Source organism: Geotrypetes seraphini, chromosome 5, assembly GCF_902459505.1.
Source record: "Geotrypetes seraphini chromosome 5, aGeoSer1.1, whole genome shotgun sequence".
Taxonomy (NCBI): domain Eukaryota; kingdom Metazoa; phylum Chordata; class Amphibia; order Gymnophiona; family Dermophiidae; genus Geotrypetes; species Geotrypetes seraphini.
The window spans coordinates 237,672,119-237,688,203 of record NC_047088.1 but is presented as its reverse complement, the minus strand read 5'-3'; the positions used below and the strand labels follow the sequence as shown (position 1 = coordinate 237,688,203).

At 43.0% G+C, this 16,085-nt stretch overlaps 1 protein-coding gene across 3 annotated transcripts in view; it reads left to right on the top strand.

Annotated features, from left to right (window-relative positions):
* MGAT5 (alpha-1,6-mannosylglycoprotein 6-beta-N-acetylglucosaminyltransferase) overlaps window positions 1-16,085 on the top strand; it is a 251,467-nt gene that overhangs the window by 41,498 nt on the left and 193,884 nt on the right. For all 3 annotated transcript variants that reach the window (XM_033944757.1, XM_033944755.1, XM_033944756.1), the window contains exon 2: window positions 7,458-7,867. In XM_033944757.1, the coding sequence (XP_033800648.1) occupies window positions 7,627-7,867 (241 nt within the window). In that variant the 5' untranslated portion in view covers window positions 7,458-7,626. The remainder of the gene's footprint in view (window positions 1-7,457; window positions 7,868-16,085) is intronic.

The following is a 16,085-nucleotide window of genomic DNA, read 5'->3' as shown; positions in this document are numbered from 1 at the left end:
CTCTTCATGATTTCTTTGTAGATTCCTCAGCCAGAAGATCAGAGAAAGCGGTCAAAGTCCAAGTGACTAAAATGGCTGTTGGATATTCAAGGCCTTCCTCCTCCAAATTGTGATCCCCCCTTCAAATTGTCCTCTCTCTGACTGACTGCCCTCCCTCCTCCTTGAAATTAGACATGCATGTGGGCTTCCCAGAACAGCAATAGTAACAATAGCAGCCAGCCAGCAGAGGCATAACTGTGAAACAGACTGCTCACTGCCGCCCTATGCCAGGGCCTTCCCTCTGCCACATCATCTATTTACAGGAAGTGATGCAGCAGAGGGAAGGCCCTGGTGGGGCAAACCACAAACCACCTTTTCACAATGCTGCCTCTGCTGTCCAGTTGCCACCACTGCTGTTTCCTAGGGAGGTTTGTAAATATGTCTGATCTCATGATGAGGGGAAGAGTTGGTCGGAGGGAGAGAGGCAAGACACGCACAGGGGAGAAGAAGGGGATGGGGACGGGGGCAGAATGAAAGGTTTGCGCAGAACTATCCTTCCTTGCAATGTGGGAATGCCAATGGTAAACACCATGGATTGCTAAGAGCTTGAGAGGACAAGCAGCAGTAGCATTGCCTCAGCGTGGGGAGATTACAATTTTGTTAATGGGCTAGCTGTCTCTTTAATTCTGTCATAGCTTGTAAACCAGTTTGCTCTGCTCAACAGTTGAAGGGTTACAGCAAATTGAGAATAAACAAATAAAATTTGGTAGCAGGAGACCACCTACTACTCCTTTTCCTCCTCCTGTTGCTTCTCCTTCTAGCTTGTAAAGAGCCAGCCAAGCTAACAAGCAGGATCCCATAAGGCACTGGGAATACAGCCAGTGATGTAGTAGAATAGGAGGCAACTGGAATGGTGGTGCCCCCCCCAGCCACACGCATATCCTCCCTACTGTACTGTACCTACATCTTTAAATCTTCAATAGCGCAAGCAGCTTCTTCAGCCTGCTGCTTGCGCTGGCTTTGGCTTTCCTTCTGACATCACTTCCTGACCATGTGACCAGCTCAGCTTTGGACACCAGATTCCACACTGTCTTTACTGACACTTCAATAGTGCCTGACTCAGAGTGTCGGCATGTACTGTGCCTGCTGCACAGGGGGATGGGAGGGAGGGATAGAAAGATGCTGCAGAGGGAAGGCACAAGGGGATGGGTGAGGGGAGGAAAGATGTTGCACATGTGGGGGAGAGAAATGAAAGAGGAAGAATTGAGGTGAAGGATAGGAAGGGAAAGATAATCATGTACATGAAAAAAATAAGCCATACCCCGAAAATAAGACCTAGTGCATTTTGTGGGCCCTAAATTAATATAAGTCTTATTTTTGAGGAAACATGGTAGATATATCGCAGAAGTGTGATTCTTAGTATGGGTGGGTTGTTTGTACAGAGCTACTGTAATCTGTTCAGATGGATATTTTAAAAAAATAAAAAGCTGCAAAGTGTTTAATTTCTTTGTACAAAATGTGCCTGGAAATAATAATAATAAAGTTAAATTATATATTCCAATATATTGCTTTTGTATTTTATAGGTCAAGCTAATAGTTCTTTGGTTTAGCTTCATATCATTGCTATATATATAAGTATGGGGCTCATAATAATAAAAATAAAAGCCTAAAAAGTGGCCTAAATAGGTACTTGGACAATCAAAAAGCCTGATTGTCCAAGTACCCATAATCAAAGCTGGTTTTAGACTTTTTTTTTTTTTGATAATGGACATTTTCCCTGCTTCTACTTTCAATGTTTAGGGACTTAGACGTTTTACAGTATATTCATTTTTTGTATGAATGGAGCCTTTTGATAACTATACAGAGAGCTCATAGCCAAAAAGAAAGAGATTTCATTCAGGTTTCTCAATACCTGTAATGTTAGCCAGGAGTGTGCATTTTGTTTGAATAATGCAGAGCGACTCTTTTATTCATCCCCAGAGGGCATCAGTTTTCCTTATTGGTCACCAAGCCTTACGCTCTACCACTTGCCAGAAACTATTTGTAGATCCATTGTGAGTTTAAACTACTTGTCTGATCAGGATAGAATTGCTTTCTTTTTTTATTGCCATGTTTAAAAATGAGGATTTTAATATTTGACTGCACAGATGTTGCAATAACTTATTTAGAACAATTTCCATATACAACAAATAAGTTGCGCTCCAAGTTTGAACAGCAGGGTTAGTGCCAGAGAATAAAGCATATTTTATTCAACAGAGTATGCTTTATCTGTATTAGGTCTTGGCAATAAAGGGCATAAAATGTCTTGTAGGAACCAGCTTTTTATTGCTTACATGAAAATTTACAGTGTTCTGCAGATGGGGACACAACATAGCCCAATTTAAATTCCTGCCAAAAGAATCATGACATGTAGGAGAAGATTGGCTTGCTTTCTCACTGAAACTTTTGTTGGGTTGGCTTGTTGGTGTTACCATGCCTTAGATCCAAGTTTATTTCCTAAGCACTGCATGTTCTGTGCTTGGATGGAAGTGTGAATGCTATGAAGAGGGTATTAGGGATATTGCAATTCCTATGGTGAGGGAGTTGCTGTGGGTTAATTAATTGTGAGATCAATTCTGAGTAAGATAACTATGATCCAGGACGTAATTCAAGAGCAGGAAATACAAATGGTGCTAGCAGTGTCTCACTTCTGGTTCACCACACAATTGTTTCCCACGTACTCACCTTTATAGGATCCCCAGGGACCCCTGAAGAAGACTTTTTGTCGAAACGCGGACCGTGTTGGGTCCTGTATCCCTAGCAGACTAGGTCCTTTAAGGCTCTTATGTGGATGTTTTACTTTTATGTGGATGGAATTATTTTATGTGGATGATTTTAGTGTACCTTTGGAACTCTGATACTTTCAAATAAAGTCCATTTGGGAACATCGTCACTCCACAGAGTTTTTTTTTGTTTTCTCTGGATTTTCTTCTTTGTGGATATTTTGTTTTTTGCAGTAGAGAGTATGCCAAGCAGAAACCTGAGTAGGGGAGGGAGGTAATGTTTCTTTGACACGGCTGTGCCCAGCTACCATAATTTTCTGTTGCACTACAAGAGCTTTTAAGTAGGACAGGGGTAGCACTAGCCATTGTGTTATCCAGAGGTGTAGTTTGCCTGCTTATTTTTGAGGCGTGGAGGGGCACTGCACCCCACCTTAAACTATGCATATTTAACTGCCCTAGAATCAGTTTGTTCAAAACTGTTTATAGATTGGAATGCCTAGTAGATAAAATTTTAGGAAGGTAAGGTATTAAGAATGAAAATTTTCTCATGCTTCCTCAGCTTAATCCTATGCATTTAAGGTTGTTGGGGTTTTTTTTCCTTAAATTTTCTTTCATAATTGCCTCTTTCTTGTGAACAGTTTAGTTTAATTGGGTGATTTTTAATATTCATGTAAAGTGATTTCGGCAAAGTCTTCATGCCCTTGTATATATTTTTCACTTATTTACAAAATACAATTCAAAAATGCATTAGTCTTTATACTCTTTGACCTAATGCTTGGTAGAAGATCCTTCTGCAACAATGACAATGATGTGCTCCTAGATTAAAGGTATTAAGGGCATGGATCTGATCTGAACTGTGTCCGGGGGGCTGATTCACGAATCACCCTCATGCAAATGAGGGTGATCGGAATCGCACCCCCATCCGCCTGTCGAGATTGTTCTCTAGCGATCCTAACGCATGCGCACACCATCTGTAGATGGTCTGCGCATGCTTAAGAGCAGCAACCTTTTTTTTTTTTTTACTCTTTGAGCCTGTGGTTTTAACCCGTGGGGCCAGAGAGTTGGGAGCAGGAGAGCAGAGTCGGAGCAGGAGAGCAGATTCGGGGCAGAGCAGGGCGGCAGGAAAAAATCGTGGCAGAGAGTCTGGGCAGAGAGAGCAGGAGAGTCGGGGGCAGAGAGCTGGAAAGACAGCAGGCAGAGCAGGAGATGGCAGTCAGAAAGCTGTGAACGACTGATCCCCCAGTAGTTGCTTGTTTGTAATCGGCCAGCCTAGTCAGTGCTGCAGGGTTTTTGTTTGTGAATCGCTGCTTGCCATCATTTCAATGCCATTCCTCATTTGCATGCGTGGATCAGAGGATGATCGGGACAGAGGTTAGTGAATCGGTTCGCTAAGAGGTCACAAACTGATCGGTACACGATCGGTTTGCTTAGTGAATCTAGCCCTAACTCTGCACAGGGAATTGGAGTAGTATTAGAACATAAGAACATAAGAAGTTGCCTCCACTGAGGCAGACCAGAGGTCCATCTCGCCCAGCGGTCCGCTCCCTCAGCGGCCCCTCAGGCCTATTGCCTGAGCCGTGGTCCCTGACTATTTCTATATCCTACCTCTACTTCTATCCCTATAACCTACCTCTACTCCTATCTGTACCCCTCAATCCCTTTGTCCTCTAGGAACCTATCCAAACCTTCTTTGAAGCCCTGTAACGTGCTCCTGCCTATCACAGCCTCCGGAAGCGCATTCCATGTATCCACCACCCTCTGGGTGAAAAAGAACTTCCTAGCGTTTGTTCTAAACCTGTCCCCTTTCAATTTCTCCGAGTGCCTCCTTGTACTTGTGGTTCCCCATAATTTGAAAAATCTGTCCCTGTCAACTTTTTCTATGCCCTTCAGGATCTATCATGTCCCCCCTGAGTCTCCGCTTCTCCAGGGAGAATAGCCCCAACCTTTTCAGTCTGTCAGTATATGAGAGGCTCTCCATTCCCCTTATCAGCTTAGTTGCTCTTCTCTGGACTCCCTCAAGCACTGCCATGTCCTTCTTGAGGTACGGCGACCCGTACTGGACACAGTACTCCAGATGCGGGCGCACCATTGCACGATACAGTGGCAGGATGACTTCCTTTGTCCTGGTCGTGATACTCATCTTAATGATACCCAACATTTTGTTTGCTTTCCTTGAGGCTGCGGCGCATTGTGCCGACGCCTTTAGTGTTGTGTCTTCCATCACTCCCAGGTCTCTTTCAAGGTTACTTACCCCCAGCAGTAATCCCCCCATTTTGTAAGTGAACTTTGGGTTGTTTTTCCCTACATGCATGACCTTGCATTTCCCTATGTTGAAGCTCATTTGCCACTTTTTGGCCCACTCTTCCAGTGTCGTCAGGTCCTTTTGGAGATCTTCGCAGTCTTCCGTGGTTTTAACCCTGCTGTATAGTTTGGTGTCATCCGCAAATTTAATGACCTCACATTTTGTTCCCGCCTCCAGGTCGTTAATAAATATATTGAACAGGAGCGGTCCCAGCACCGACCCCTGTGGAACTCCGCTCGTGACCCATTGCCAGTCTGAGTAATGGCCCTTTACTCCAACCCTCTGTTTCCTGTCTGCCAGCCAGTTTTTGATCCATCGGTGGACCTCCCCTTGCACCCCGTGGTTCTTAAGCAGTCTTTCGTGTGATACCTTGTCAAAGGCTTTTTGGAAGTCAAAGTAAATGATGTCTATGGATTCCCCTTTATCCACCTGGCTGTTTACCCCCTCAAAGAAGTACAATAAGTTTGTGAGGCATGACCTACCCTTGCAGAAGCCATGCTGACTCGACTTTAGCTGTCCATTGGTTTCGATGTGTTCACAGATGCTGTCCTTAATCAGCGCTTCCATCATCTTTCCTGGGACCGAGGTCAGGCTCACCGGCCTATAGTTTCCTGGGTCACCCCTTGAACCCTTCTTGAAGATGGGCGTGACATTTGCTATTTTCCAGTCCTCCGGGATCTCTCCAGTTGTTAAGGATAGGTTGCATATTTGTCGAAGTGGCTCTGCTATTTCGTTCCTTGAGTACCCTTGGGTGAATGCCGTCCGGTCCTGGCGATTTGTCGCTCTTTAGCCTGTCTATCTGCCTGAGGACATCCTCTTGGCTTACCTCTAGTTGGACTAGCTTATCATCCTGATCTCCATATTCCTGCCTTTTAGCAGAGTACTTCAAGTTCTTTCAGTTTGGCTGGGGATTGTGGCAAAATCTGAAGACTGCAGTCTTAGTCTTGCCACAGACAATCATGTGTGTAGCGCTATCAGATGTTCGTGTTACTATACATACTTATACATAATAGTCTTGTTTTCTCTGAAGCTTTACAGCAGGGGTGTCCAACCTGCAGCCCGAGGGCCGCATGCGGCCCCGTGAAGTATTTTGTGCGGCCCCGGTCGAGGGCGATGCAGTCTTTTCCTCTGCTGCCCCCGGGTGTTTACCTTCTTGCCGGCTCCCTCCTCTGTGTTGCTGCAGCATTTGCACATTTGTGCAGCCCCAGAAATATTTTTTCCGGCCAATGTGGCCCAGGGAAGCCAAAAGGTTGGACACCCCTGCTTTACAGTAATGCAGACAGACAATGTAGACAAAGAATAAACGAGGTGTACAGTAGAGAAAACAACTGACTGGGTGGACTTGAACCAGATAGGCTCCCTTGTTAGAGAACAGCAAACAGCCTTTAACCATTTCTTTAGTCTGTCATGGTCTTTTTCATTTGCAGGTGGGTTAAATACAAGCCACTTTTTACATATCCTTTACCAGGGTTACCAGATGTTTGTCTTCTTTTTTAGAGGACTGTCCAGGTGTTCAGACGGATTTTTCAAACCTGTCAGTTTGTCCGGGGTTTGGAAGGTCCCAGCTCTGACGAGCTCGGGACCATGTCTAGAGGGCCTCTGAGCATGCGCGGATGTGACATGATATCACACACATACAAGCATGCATATGACATCATTGTGTCGCATCCATGCATTTTTGGAAGCCCTCCAGACGTGGACCCAAGCTTAGAAGAGAAAAGGTTTGTGGGTGGGGTTGGGACCGGGACCACGTGTCCTTTTTTTTTTTCTGGTAACCCTATCCCTTACAGGTGAAAATAAAAACACCTTATGAGCAGGTTGTGTTTATTCTGCAAGCTACTATTAATGGGGTAACTAGCAAACAGATTTCACTGAAATTTTGTGTTTTATGAAATAAGAGTCAAAAATGTTGCTTTCAGGAACTGTCAGCCTTGATGAAGACCTCACTTCCTTGGGAAGAGTGCATTAGCATGTCTTTGTACAGCCTGCAGAAGTATACCTTACCTATTTGTTCTTCTCATTTCCTTGAAGCTAAGATCCAAAACTGTTTGTTTTCGTCCATTTTATACATGTGCAGAAATCCCTAATGAACTGGACATATTTCTTTCTAATACAGTCATCTAAAATTTGTCTTGGTACTTTAAAAAAATATATATTTTGCAGCACTTACTCCAGGATATTATAACTGGTATAATTTGCATTTATACACTGATGTGAATCCAAACTGGGTTCCTGAATCAACTCACTGTGAAAGTGGTTCAAAGATGTGCATAGACTAACCTTAGTTGCATCTGGTACCTACCGTAAATCTAATATGCGGTTGTTACTGCTGAAGGAAAAAAAAAAGAAGAATGTCACTAACTAATAAGAGCTGGCTAATAGTAACAATTCCTATCAATTTCTTTCTTTGGCAGGATGGAACCGAGCAGGGTTGATCACCAGACCAGTGAGCCAGAATGAGAAGCTGACCCTATGAACCTTGATGTTGAAGGGATAAAGAGCAGGGCTATGAATTTGTTTAATTCTTCCATGTTCTAAGATTCCTTTTCATGGTGACCTTTTTAACAAAACTGCCAGGAAATCATGACATTCTTCATGCCATGGAAACTGTCCTCCCAAAAGCTAGGCTTTTTTCTGGTGACTTTTGGATTCATTTGGGGTATGATGCTCTTGCATTTTACTATTCAACAACGAACTCCACATGAAAGCAGTGCTGCTCTTCGTGAACAGATTTTGGACCTCAGCAAGAGGTATATTAAAGCCCTAGCAGAAGAAAACAGAAATGTGGTAGATGGCCCATATGTTGGAACAATGACAGCATATGGTAAGTATAAAGAGTTCAAACTGTGGTGATATGTAATTATTGAAGAGCAGCTGATGTGTATTTTGAGCATAGTGTCATAGAATGAACATGCACCATAAGGCTGCATATATTAAATTATATGGATTTTATGTTTAATGTTTTTTTAATTACATTTAGGGCTCCTTTTACAAAGCCGCGGTAGCAGTTTAACGCGCGTAATAGCGCACGCTAAACTGCCGGCCGCGCTAGCCGCTACCGCCTCCTCTTGAGCAGGCGGTAGTATTTTGGCTAGCGCGAGGGTCATCGTGTGATTAAAAGTCACGTGCGATAAAGCCGCTAACGTGGCTTCGTAAAAGGAGCCCTTAATCTATACAGTGTTCCCCCGTTCATTCGCGGTCAGTGGTTTGCGGTCCCAGTCATTCGCGGTATTTTCCGATCGCGAATCGCCGACAAGGAGAGGGCAGCAGGAGGGGCAGGAGAGAGCAGCCGGAGCTCAGCTTTGACATGCAGCTCCTGATTGGATAAGGCCCGACTTAGTGCAGGAAGAGGCGGTCGGAGCATACCACGAGTGATTTCCTGCACTCGCGGCACTCCGGCTGCTCTCCTGCTGCCCTCTTCAGGCTCCCCCATGAAAAACTGTATTCACAATTTTTTGAGATTCGCAGGGGTTCCTGGAACGAATATCGGGGGAGTGCTGTATATCCTATACACTTTGGCAGTTACCTATATAAAATCTGAAATAATTTCTTTAAAAAAAAAAAGCCTGTATCTAGATTTCTTGCTGGTCAATATTGTTATAAAGAAATGCCTAGCAAATCATTTTGTTCTCTTATCTAGACAAAAATATTGGACCATTAAAGGAGAATTTAATCCCAGTTTAATGAACTGAGTCACTGTGCATAGCTCCTGAATTGTAATCCTATTAGTAGAATTCAAACCCTTATAGAGATATAGATTTAAGAATGTGAAATGGATGTTTTTCTTACTTGTTAACACTATGCTAGGTGCAGAGACTGAGTGTATGGTGTATAACAAAGTTTCTCAACACACTGTATGTACATGAGACGCTTGTTGGGGGTACATGGCACTGTCGGGGTCTCCCACCTCCCCTTCCTCCTTAATCGCTGCCACCACCGGGAATCCCATGTTCTCCTTTCTGCCCGCCACTGCAGCTGGGGATCCCATGCCTTCCTTCCTGCATTCCCCCCTTCCGCTGAAGCTGACTCAAAAAGGCTTCCCTCCAATGTCAGAGGTGACATCAGAGGGAAGCCTTCCGGGTTAGCAGGAGATCCCAGTTACCTCCCCCAGGGCTGCTTCTTCCGGCCTTCAGCCACACAGGGACATGTTGCTGGCAGTGGCTTTTGCATGCTGCATGTGGCTGACCCGGAAGCCTTCTCTCCGATGTCAGAGCTGACGTCTAAGGGGGGAAGGCTTGTGGGTCAGCCACATAAAGCGTGCAAAAGCCGCTGCCGATGATGCATCCCTATGTGGCTGGCAGGAGCAGCTGGACAGCCCTGAAGGGGCCGTGATAGTGGTTTTTAGCGCAGGGAGCCTATGAGCGTCGAGAGCAGCACGGGGCATTCAGCGCAGCTCCCTGCGCTAAAAAACGCTATTGCGGTTTAGTAAAAGGGGAGAGGGTATATTTGTCTATTTTTGTATAGTTGTTACTGAGGTGACATTGCATATTTTAAAGTCATCTACCTTGACCTCTGAAAAAAAAAACCAAATACAAATGATAATTAACATATTCTCTGTATGCAGTGTGCTTTGTGGGTTTTTTTTTTAAATTTTATTTTATTGTTGGTAGATCATTTTGACTTGGTCATTTTAAAAAGTAGCTTGCAAGCCAAAATAGTATGGGCACCCCTGCTGTACTGTCTTGAAGAAAGATTTGGCCTCTGAAAGCTAATTGAAAAATGGATTAGTCCAATAAAATGGTATTTTCTTATTTCTCATTTGTTTTATTTCTGTTTGTTCATTTGTAAAGAGGTGATTGTTATGTAGCAATTTTTTCAAATTTACATCTACTGTCTTTATATTTTGCACAGTATTAGAGGACGTGTCACTGTTTCTGTGGTGTTGCATTGTATGCAGAGTCTGGTTTCTTGGTTCAGTTTAACTTTTGTCTACATAGTTCTATTTTTAGTTTGTGATTATTCCATATTGGGCAAGGGTGTATCTGTCTGTGTGTTTGAAAAGGACATGGCTTTCTGTTAGCATCGACTGTACAGGATCAATTGATGTGCAGGATCTGGCTTGTTTAGTTTTAGAATGCGTGTATTGGTGTTCTAGTGCTCACTGCAGTGTTTAAGATGCTGCCTTTTCCTAGGTGCACCCTTGTTGTGTGACTCAAGGATTATTACTAAAAATATCTTTTTTATATAGAGGAGGGGGTTGTTAAAAAAATGATCAACACTGGCTGTCATATATACTAGGTACACCACTGGATTTTTAATGACCCTATTCTAACTACTGTTGATGTAGGTGTTGTCCCACCCACCCAACACACTATAAAGAATTAAATTAAAGTTGTATTAACATCAAGCAGCTTTCAAATGACATTATAAGCAAATAAAAATAAAATATTTTTAATACATTGCTAATTATTAACCTGCATCTTTACCTAAACTGTTTTGCCTTAGCTCTCACTTTGCACAACAGCAAAATAAAAAAAAAGTAGCAGATAAAGATCAATCACACAGGTCTCTTTCAAGGCTCAGTAACACCTCTCCATAAATTATGTGGAAGAGGTCTAGAAGTGAGGATAGCATCTATTTCATATCCTCAGTGAGACCTCAGGAAGGAACCTAGTGATCAAAACATTATTAGAGGTGCTATAGGGCCATTTCTTCATTTCTTGTATGACTGGATGAGCTTTGTTTATCTTTTTTTTTTTTTTTAGTTGTTTAAATTCATGCAGAAATAAATGACTAGATTGAACCTAATGACTTCATTAATGCATTTCCCTTTTTTAAACATCTATACCATTTGAAAGAGGGCAAATATCTAATTATTCCCTTCTAGAATTGGATACTTCTTAAATTTAGTAAAAATATTCTGGCGCAAGCGTCGAACCTTAAAAAAACAAGTCATATTGAGCATTGGAAAATAATAATAATTAACTAATAAAAATAGTACACATTTAGGGCTCCTTTTACTAAGCTGCAACAGCAGTTTTAGCGTGCGCAGAATTGTCGCGTGCGCTAGACACTAATGCCAGCATTGAGCTAGCATTAGTTTTCCCGTGTAGCACAGGGGTTTGCGTGTGCTAAAAACGCTAGCGCACCTTAGTAAAAGAGGGGGTTAATTTTCCTCACCACCAAATTTCCCCATCCCGCCCCACCCGGCTACTTTTTCATGCCACCCGGCTGGAAAAAATTTCTTGGGAGAACACCGTGCCAACTTAATACATTTAAATTTCATGCTGACATCCCTCCAGTCTACCCTTTTGCTTTCCAAACAAGATTACTACAACCATTTAACTAACTCTTAGTGCTAACCCTCGCTGTCTCTGCCACACTCAACTTTCTACTCAAAGTACCCCCACCTACCCCTTCCTCACTCTTCCCCAGATGATGGCAGAGTTCTTCCACAATAAGATTCACAAGATCCACCTTGAATTCTCAACCATGTCACCTCCCCCACCACCCCTTCCAGCTGTCTACTCTGCCAATCTCCCTTCAACAACCCCTACCACCTGTTCTTCCTTTTCTGAAGTCATGGAAGAGGATACTGTTTACCTTCTCTCATCCTCCTAACCCACCACCTGTTCCTCTGAACCAGTTCCTACCTGCCTACTCTGAGCCATCCCTCCCATCTGTCACATCCTCCAACCTTTCACTCTTTACTTCAACAGTTTCTGATGTCTTCAAACATGCCATAGTTACACCTTTCCTAAAAAAAGAAAACCCCAAAACCCTCACTAGACTACGCATCCCCCTCCACGCATCGCCCAATCTCCCTCCTCCACTTCCTGTCAAAACTACTCAAATGTGCTGTTCACCGCCGTTGCTTGGACTTTCTTTCTTCTCATGATATTCTTGACCCGCTTTAATTGGGCTTTCGCTCTCTCCATTCCACGGAAATTGCCCTTGCTAAAGTCTCTAATGACCTGTTCTTGACTAAATCCAATGGTCTGTACTCTATCCTCTTTCTCGATCATCTGCTGCCTTTGACACTGTTGATCACTACCTCCTCCTCAACACACTGTCCTCGCTGGGATTCCAGGATTCTGTTCTCTCTTGGTTTTTCTTCCTATCTCTCCTATTGTACTTTCAGTTTATGTTACGATAGGTCCTCCTCCGCTGCCATACCACTGTCTATTGGTGTACTTCAAGGCTCCATCCTGGGCTCGCTCCTCTTCTCCATATATATCTGCTCTCTTGGTACACTGATTTCCTTCCTTGGTTTTCAATATTACCTCTATGCCAATGACTCCCAGATCTACCTCTCCACATCAGATATCTCAATAGGAATTCAGGCACGAGTATCAACCTACCTGCCAGACATTGCTGCTTGGATGTCTCATTGCCATCTCAAACTGAATATGGCTAAAACTGAACTCCTTATCTTTCCACCTAAACTCACCTCCCCCCTCTCACCATTCTCTGTTTCTGTGGATGACACTCTTCTTCCCCCTATCTCGTCAGCTTGCAACCTCAGGGTGATCTTTGACTCCTCTCCTTCGACTCCTCTCCAATCCAACAAACCGCTAAAACCTTTACTCTTCCTCCTCTATAATATTATCCAAATCCAACCTCTCCTCTCTGAACACACTACCAAAATCCTTATCCATGTTGTTGTTGTCTCACACTTAGACTGGTACAACGTACTTCTCTCAGGTCTCCCGCGCATCCATCACTCATACCTTCAACCCGTTCAAAATGCTGCTGCACAACTCATATTCTATGAGAGCTGCTATACTCACATTACTCCTCTCCTCAAGTCACTTCATTGGCTTCCCATCCATTTCTGAATACAGTTCAAACTCCTCTTACTGACTTACAAGTGGATTTACTCTGTAGCCCCCTCAACATCTTTCCTCGTTTATCTCTCCCTATGCTTCCCCCCCCCCCACTGCTGAACTCTGTTGGGTAAGTCCCTCTTATCTGTACCCTTCTCCTCCACTGCCAACTCCAGAATCCATCCCTTCTTTCTTGCCATGTCATATGCCTGGAACAGGCTGCCTGAATCAATATGTCATGTACTGTCTCTAGCAGTATTCAAATTCAAGCTAAACGCCCACTTTTTTGAAAACTGCTTTCAACTTAACTCCCACTTACGTCAGATACCTATACCCATTGTATCATTCCTTCTACCAGAATCTCCCCAACCGTAAGATGTTCTGTCTGTCCAAATTCGATTGTAAGCTCTTCTGAGCAGGTACCGTTGATTGAATGTTAAGTATACAACGCTGTGTATGCCTTTCAGCGCTATAGAAATGATAAATAGTCGCAGTATTCCTTGAAATTTATGGTAAAATGCTATTAATGACTTCAAACTAAGTACATTTTGAGGATTTTTCATAATCTTTGTTCACCAGCTGAAGAGTTATACTACATGTAGAGCCCAGGTGACTGAATTCTTAAACCTAAAGATTTGTTCTTAACATGCAGAACAATGCATAAGATTGTAAAAAAAAATCCCAATGGATTAATGAGTCCACGTTAATTCAAAAATAAGCTATGTACAGCTTTAAACCATGAAATATTGTTTTCATAAGCATAGCGTAGGCATTATTTCTGTGGGAAAATTCTTGTTTGGACTGAGAGAGAATGTTTCTATAAAAAGAATGCACTAGTAAATGAAATCTGCCTATTACGTTATAAAAGTGAGTCTCTTCTAAGCTATAATACAATAATGTACAGATATATATACAAACGAGAACGGAAAATACAGTGTCATGTTTAATATAGCAATTTTATTTGTTTGTCCTTTTGTTAAGCTTAGCTGTCTTGCTGATTTTTTTGTTGTTGTTGGCATAGTCTTTGTAAGGCTTTTTACTGATTCCGCTTAAAAATTACCCAGAACATGATAGACATAGTCTGTCATGTGATCTTGACAGTTCATCAGAGCTTTCTTATATCGGCATCGGTTTAAATGGTATTGCAACCTGAAAAGAATCCAATCTTTTCCTTGGATCAATATTGCTATTAGAATTCTCTGCTTCTTGACTTCCTTTGTCTCAGTACTGAGAATGCTGGTTGGCTGTTTGCTTTTTCTCTTTTTTTTAATAAGGTTCCTGCAAAGATAGCAAGTCAAAATATGGCACTATGTAATAGGTTTTCACTTATATAAAGTTGTAAACAAAATATAGTGCAAGGCCAAAATCCAATAACCAAATAAGAATAGAAGTACCTTTATTTTTCCTTCATAAAGATTACAAGACCGGAGGCAACATGGATTCACTAGAAGTAGGTCTTGGCAGACAAATCTGATCAATTTCTTTGACTGGGTGACCAGAGACTTGGATAGAGGGAGTGCACAGGATGTGGTGTATTTAATAATAACTTTATTTTTATATACCGCCATACTATAAACAGTTCTAAGTGGTATACAGACAGCAACATTAGAGAGAACTTTCGAATTTACATTGGCATGTTAAGTTTAGTCAGGTTTATTTTTGACAGTGCTCTACACAGACGTCTAATAAATAAACTGAGTGCCCTCGGGATGGGTTCCAAAGTGAGGGGCTGGGTCAAGAACTGGTTGAGTGGAAGGTGACAGAGGGTAGCGATCAATAAAGATCACTCTGAGGAAAGGGATGTTACTAGTGGTGTGCCTCAAGGTTCTGTTTTTGACCTATTTTTAACATAACATAAGAATTGCCGCTGCTGGGTCAGACCAGTGGTCCATCGTGCCCAGCAGTCTGCTCCTGCGGCGGCCCTTAGGTCAAAGACCAGTGCCCTGAGTCTAGCCTCACCTGCATTCGTTCTGGTTTAGCAGAAACTTGTTTAACTTTGTCTTGAATCTCTGGAGGGTATTTTCCCCTATAACAGCCTCCGGAAGAGCGCTCCAGTTTTCTACCACCCTCTGGGTGAAGAAGAACTTCCTTACATTTGTACGGAATCTATCCCCTTTTAACTTTAGAGAGTACCCTCTCATTCTCTCTACCTTGGAGAGGGTGAACAACCTGTCTTTATCTACTAAGTCTATTCCCTTCATTATCTTGAATGTTTCGATCATGTCCCCTCTGTCTTCTCTTTTCAAGGGAGAAGAGGACCAGTTTCTCTAATCTCTCACTGTACGGCAACTCCTCCAGCCTCTTAACCATTTTAGTCGCTCTTCTCTGGACCCTTTCGAGTAGTACTGTGTCCTTCTTCATGTATGGCGACCAGTGATGGACGCAGTATTCCAGGTGGGGCGTACCATGGCCCGGTACAGCTGCATGATAATCTTCTCCGATCTGTTCATGGTCTCCTTCTTAATCATTCCTAGCATTCTGTCCACCCTTTTTGCCGCCGCCACACATTGTGTAGATGGCTTCATCAATTTGTCAGCCAGTACTCTCAAGTCTCTTTCCTGGGGGGGTCTCTCCGAGTATTGCAACGGACATCCTGTACTCGTGTATAAGATTTTTGTTACCGACATGTATCACCTTACACTTATCCATGTTAAACTTCATTTGCCATGTTGCAGCCCATTTCTTGAGCGTCTTTATGTCACGTTGCAGGTCTTTGCAATCCTTCTGCGTCTTCACTACTCTGAATAACTTCGTATCATCTGCAAATTTAATCACTTCACTCGTCGTACCAGTTTCCAGGTCATTTATAAATATGTTGAAGAGCACGGGTCCAAGCACTGAACCCTGCGGCACTCCACTTGTGACGCTTTTCCAGTCTGAGTATTGTCCATTTACCCCCACTCTCTGTTTCCTATCTGCCAACCAGTTTTTAATCCACATAAGTATTTCACCCTCAATTCCATGGCTTGCAATTTTTCGAAGTAGTCGTTCATGTGGGACCTTGTTGAATGCCTTCTGAAAATCCAGATATATAATGTCGACCGGGTCACCCTTGTCTATCTGCCTGTTAACTCCCTCGAAGAAGTACAGCAAGTTCTTCAAGCAAGATCTTCCTTTGCTGAAGCCGTGCTGGCTGGTCCTCATCAGATTGTGTCCGTCAAGGTGGTCAATGATGCAGTCCTTTATCAGCGCCTCTACCATCTTTCCTGGTACCGAGGTCAAACTCACTGATCTGTAGTTTCCTGGATCTCCCCTCGAACCTTTCTTGAAAATCGG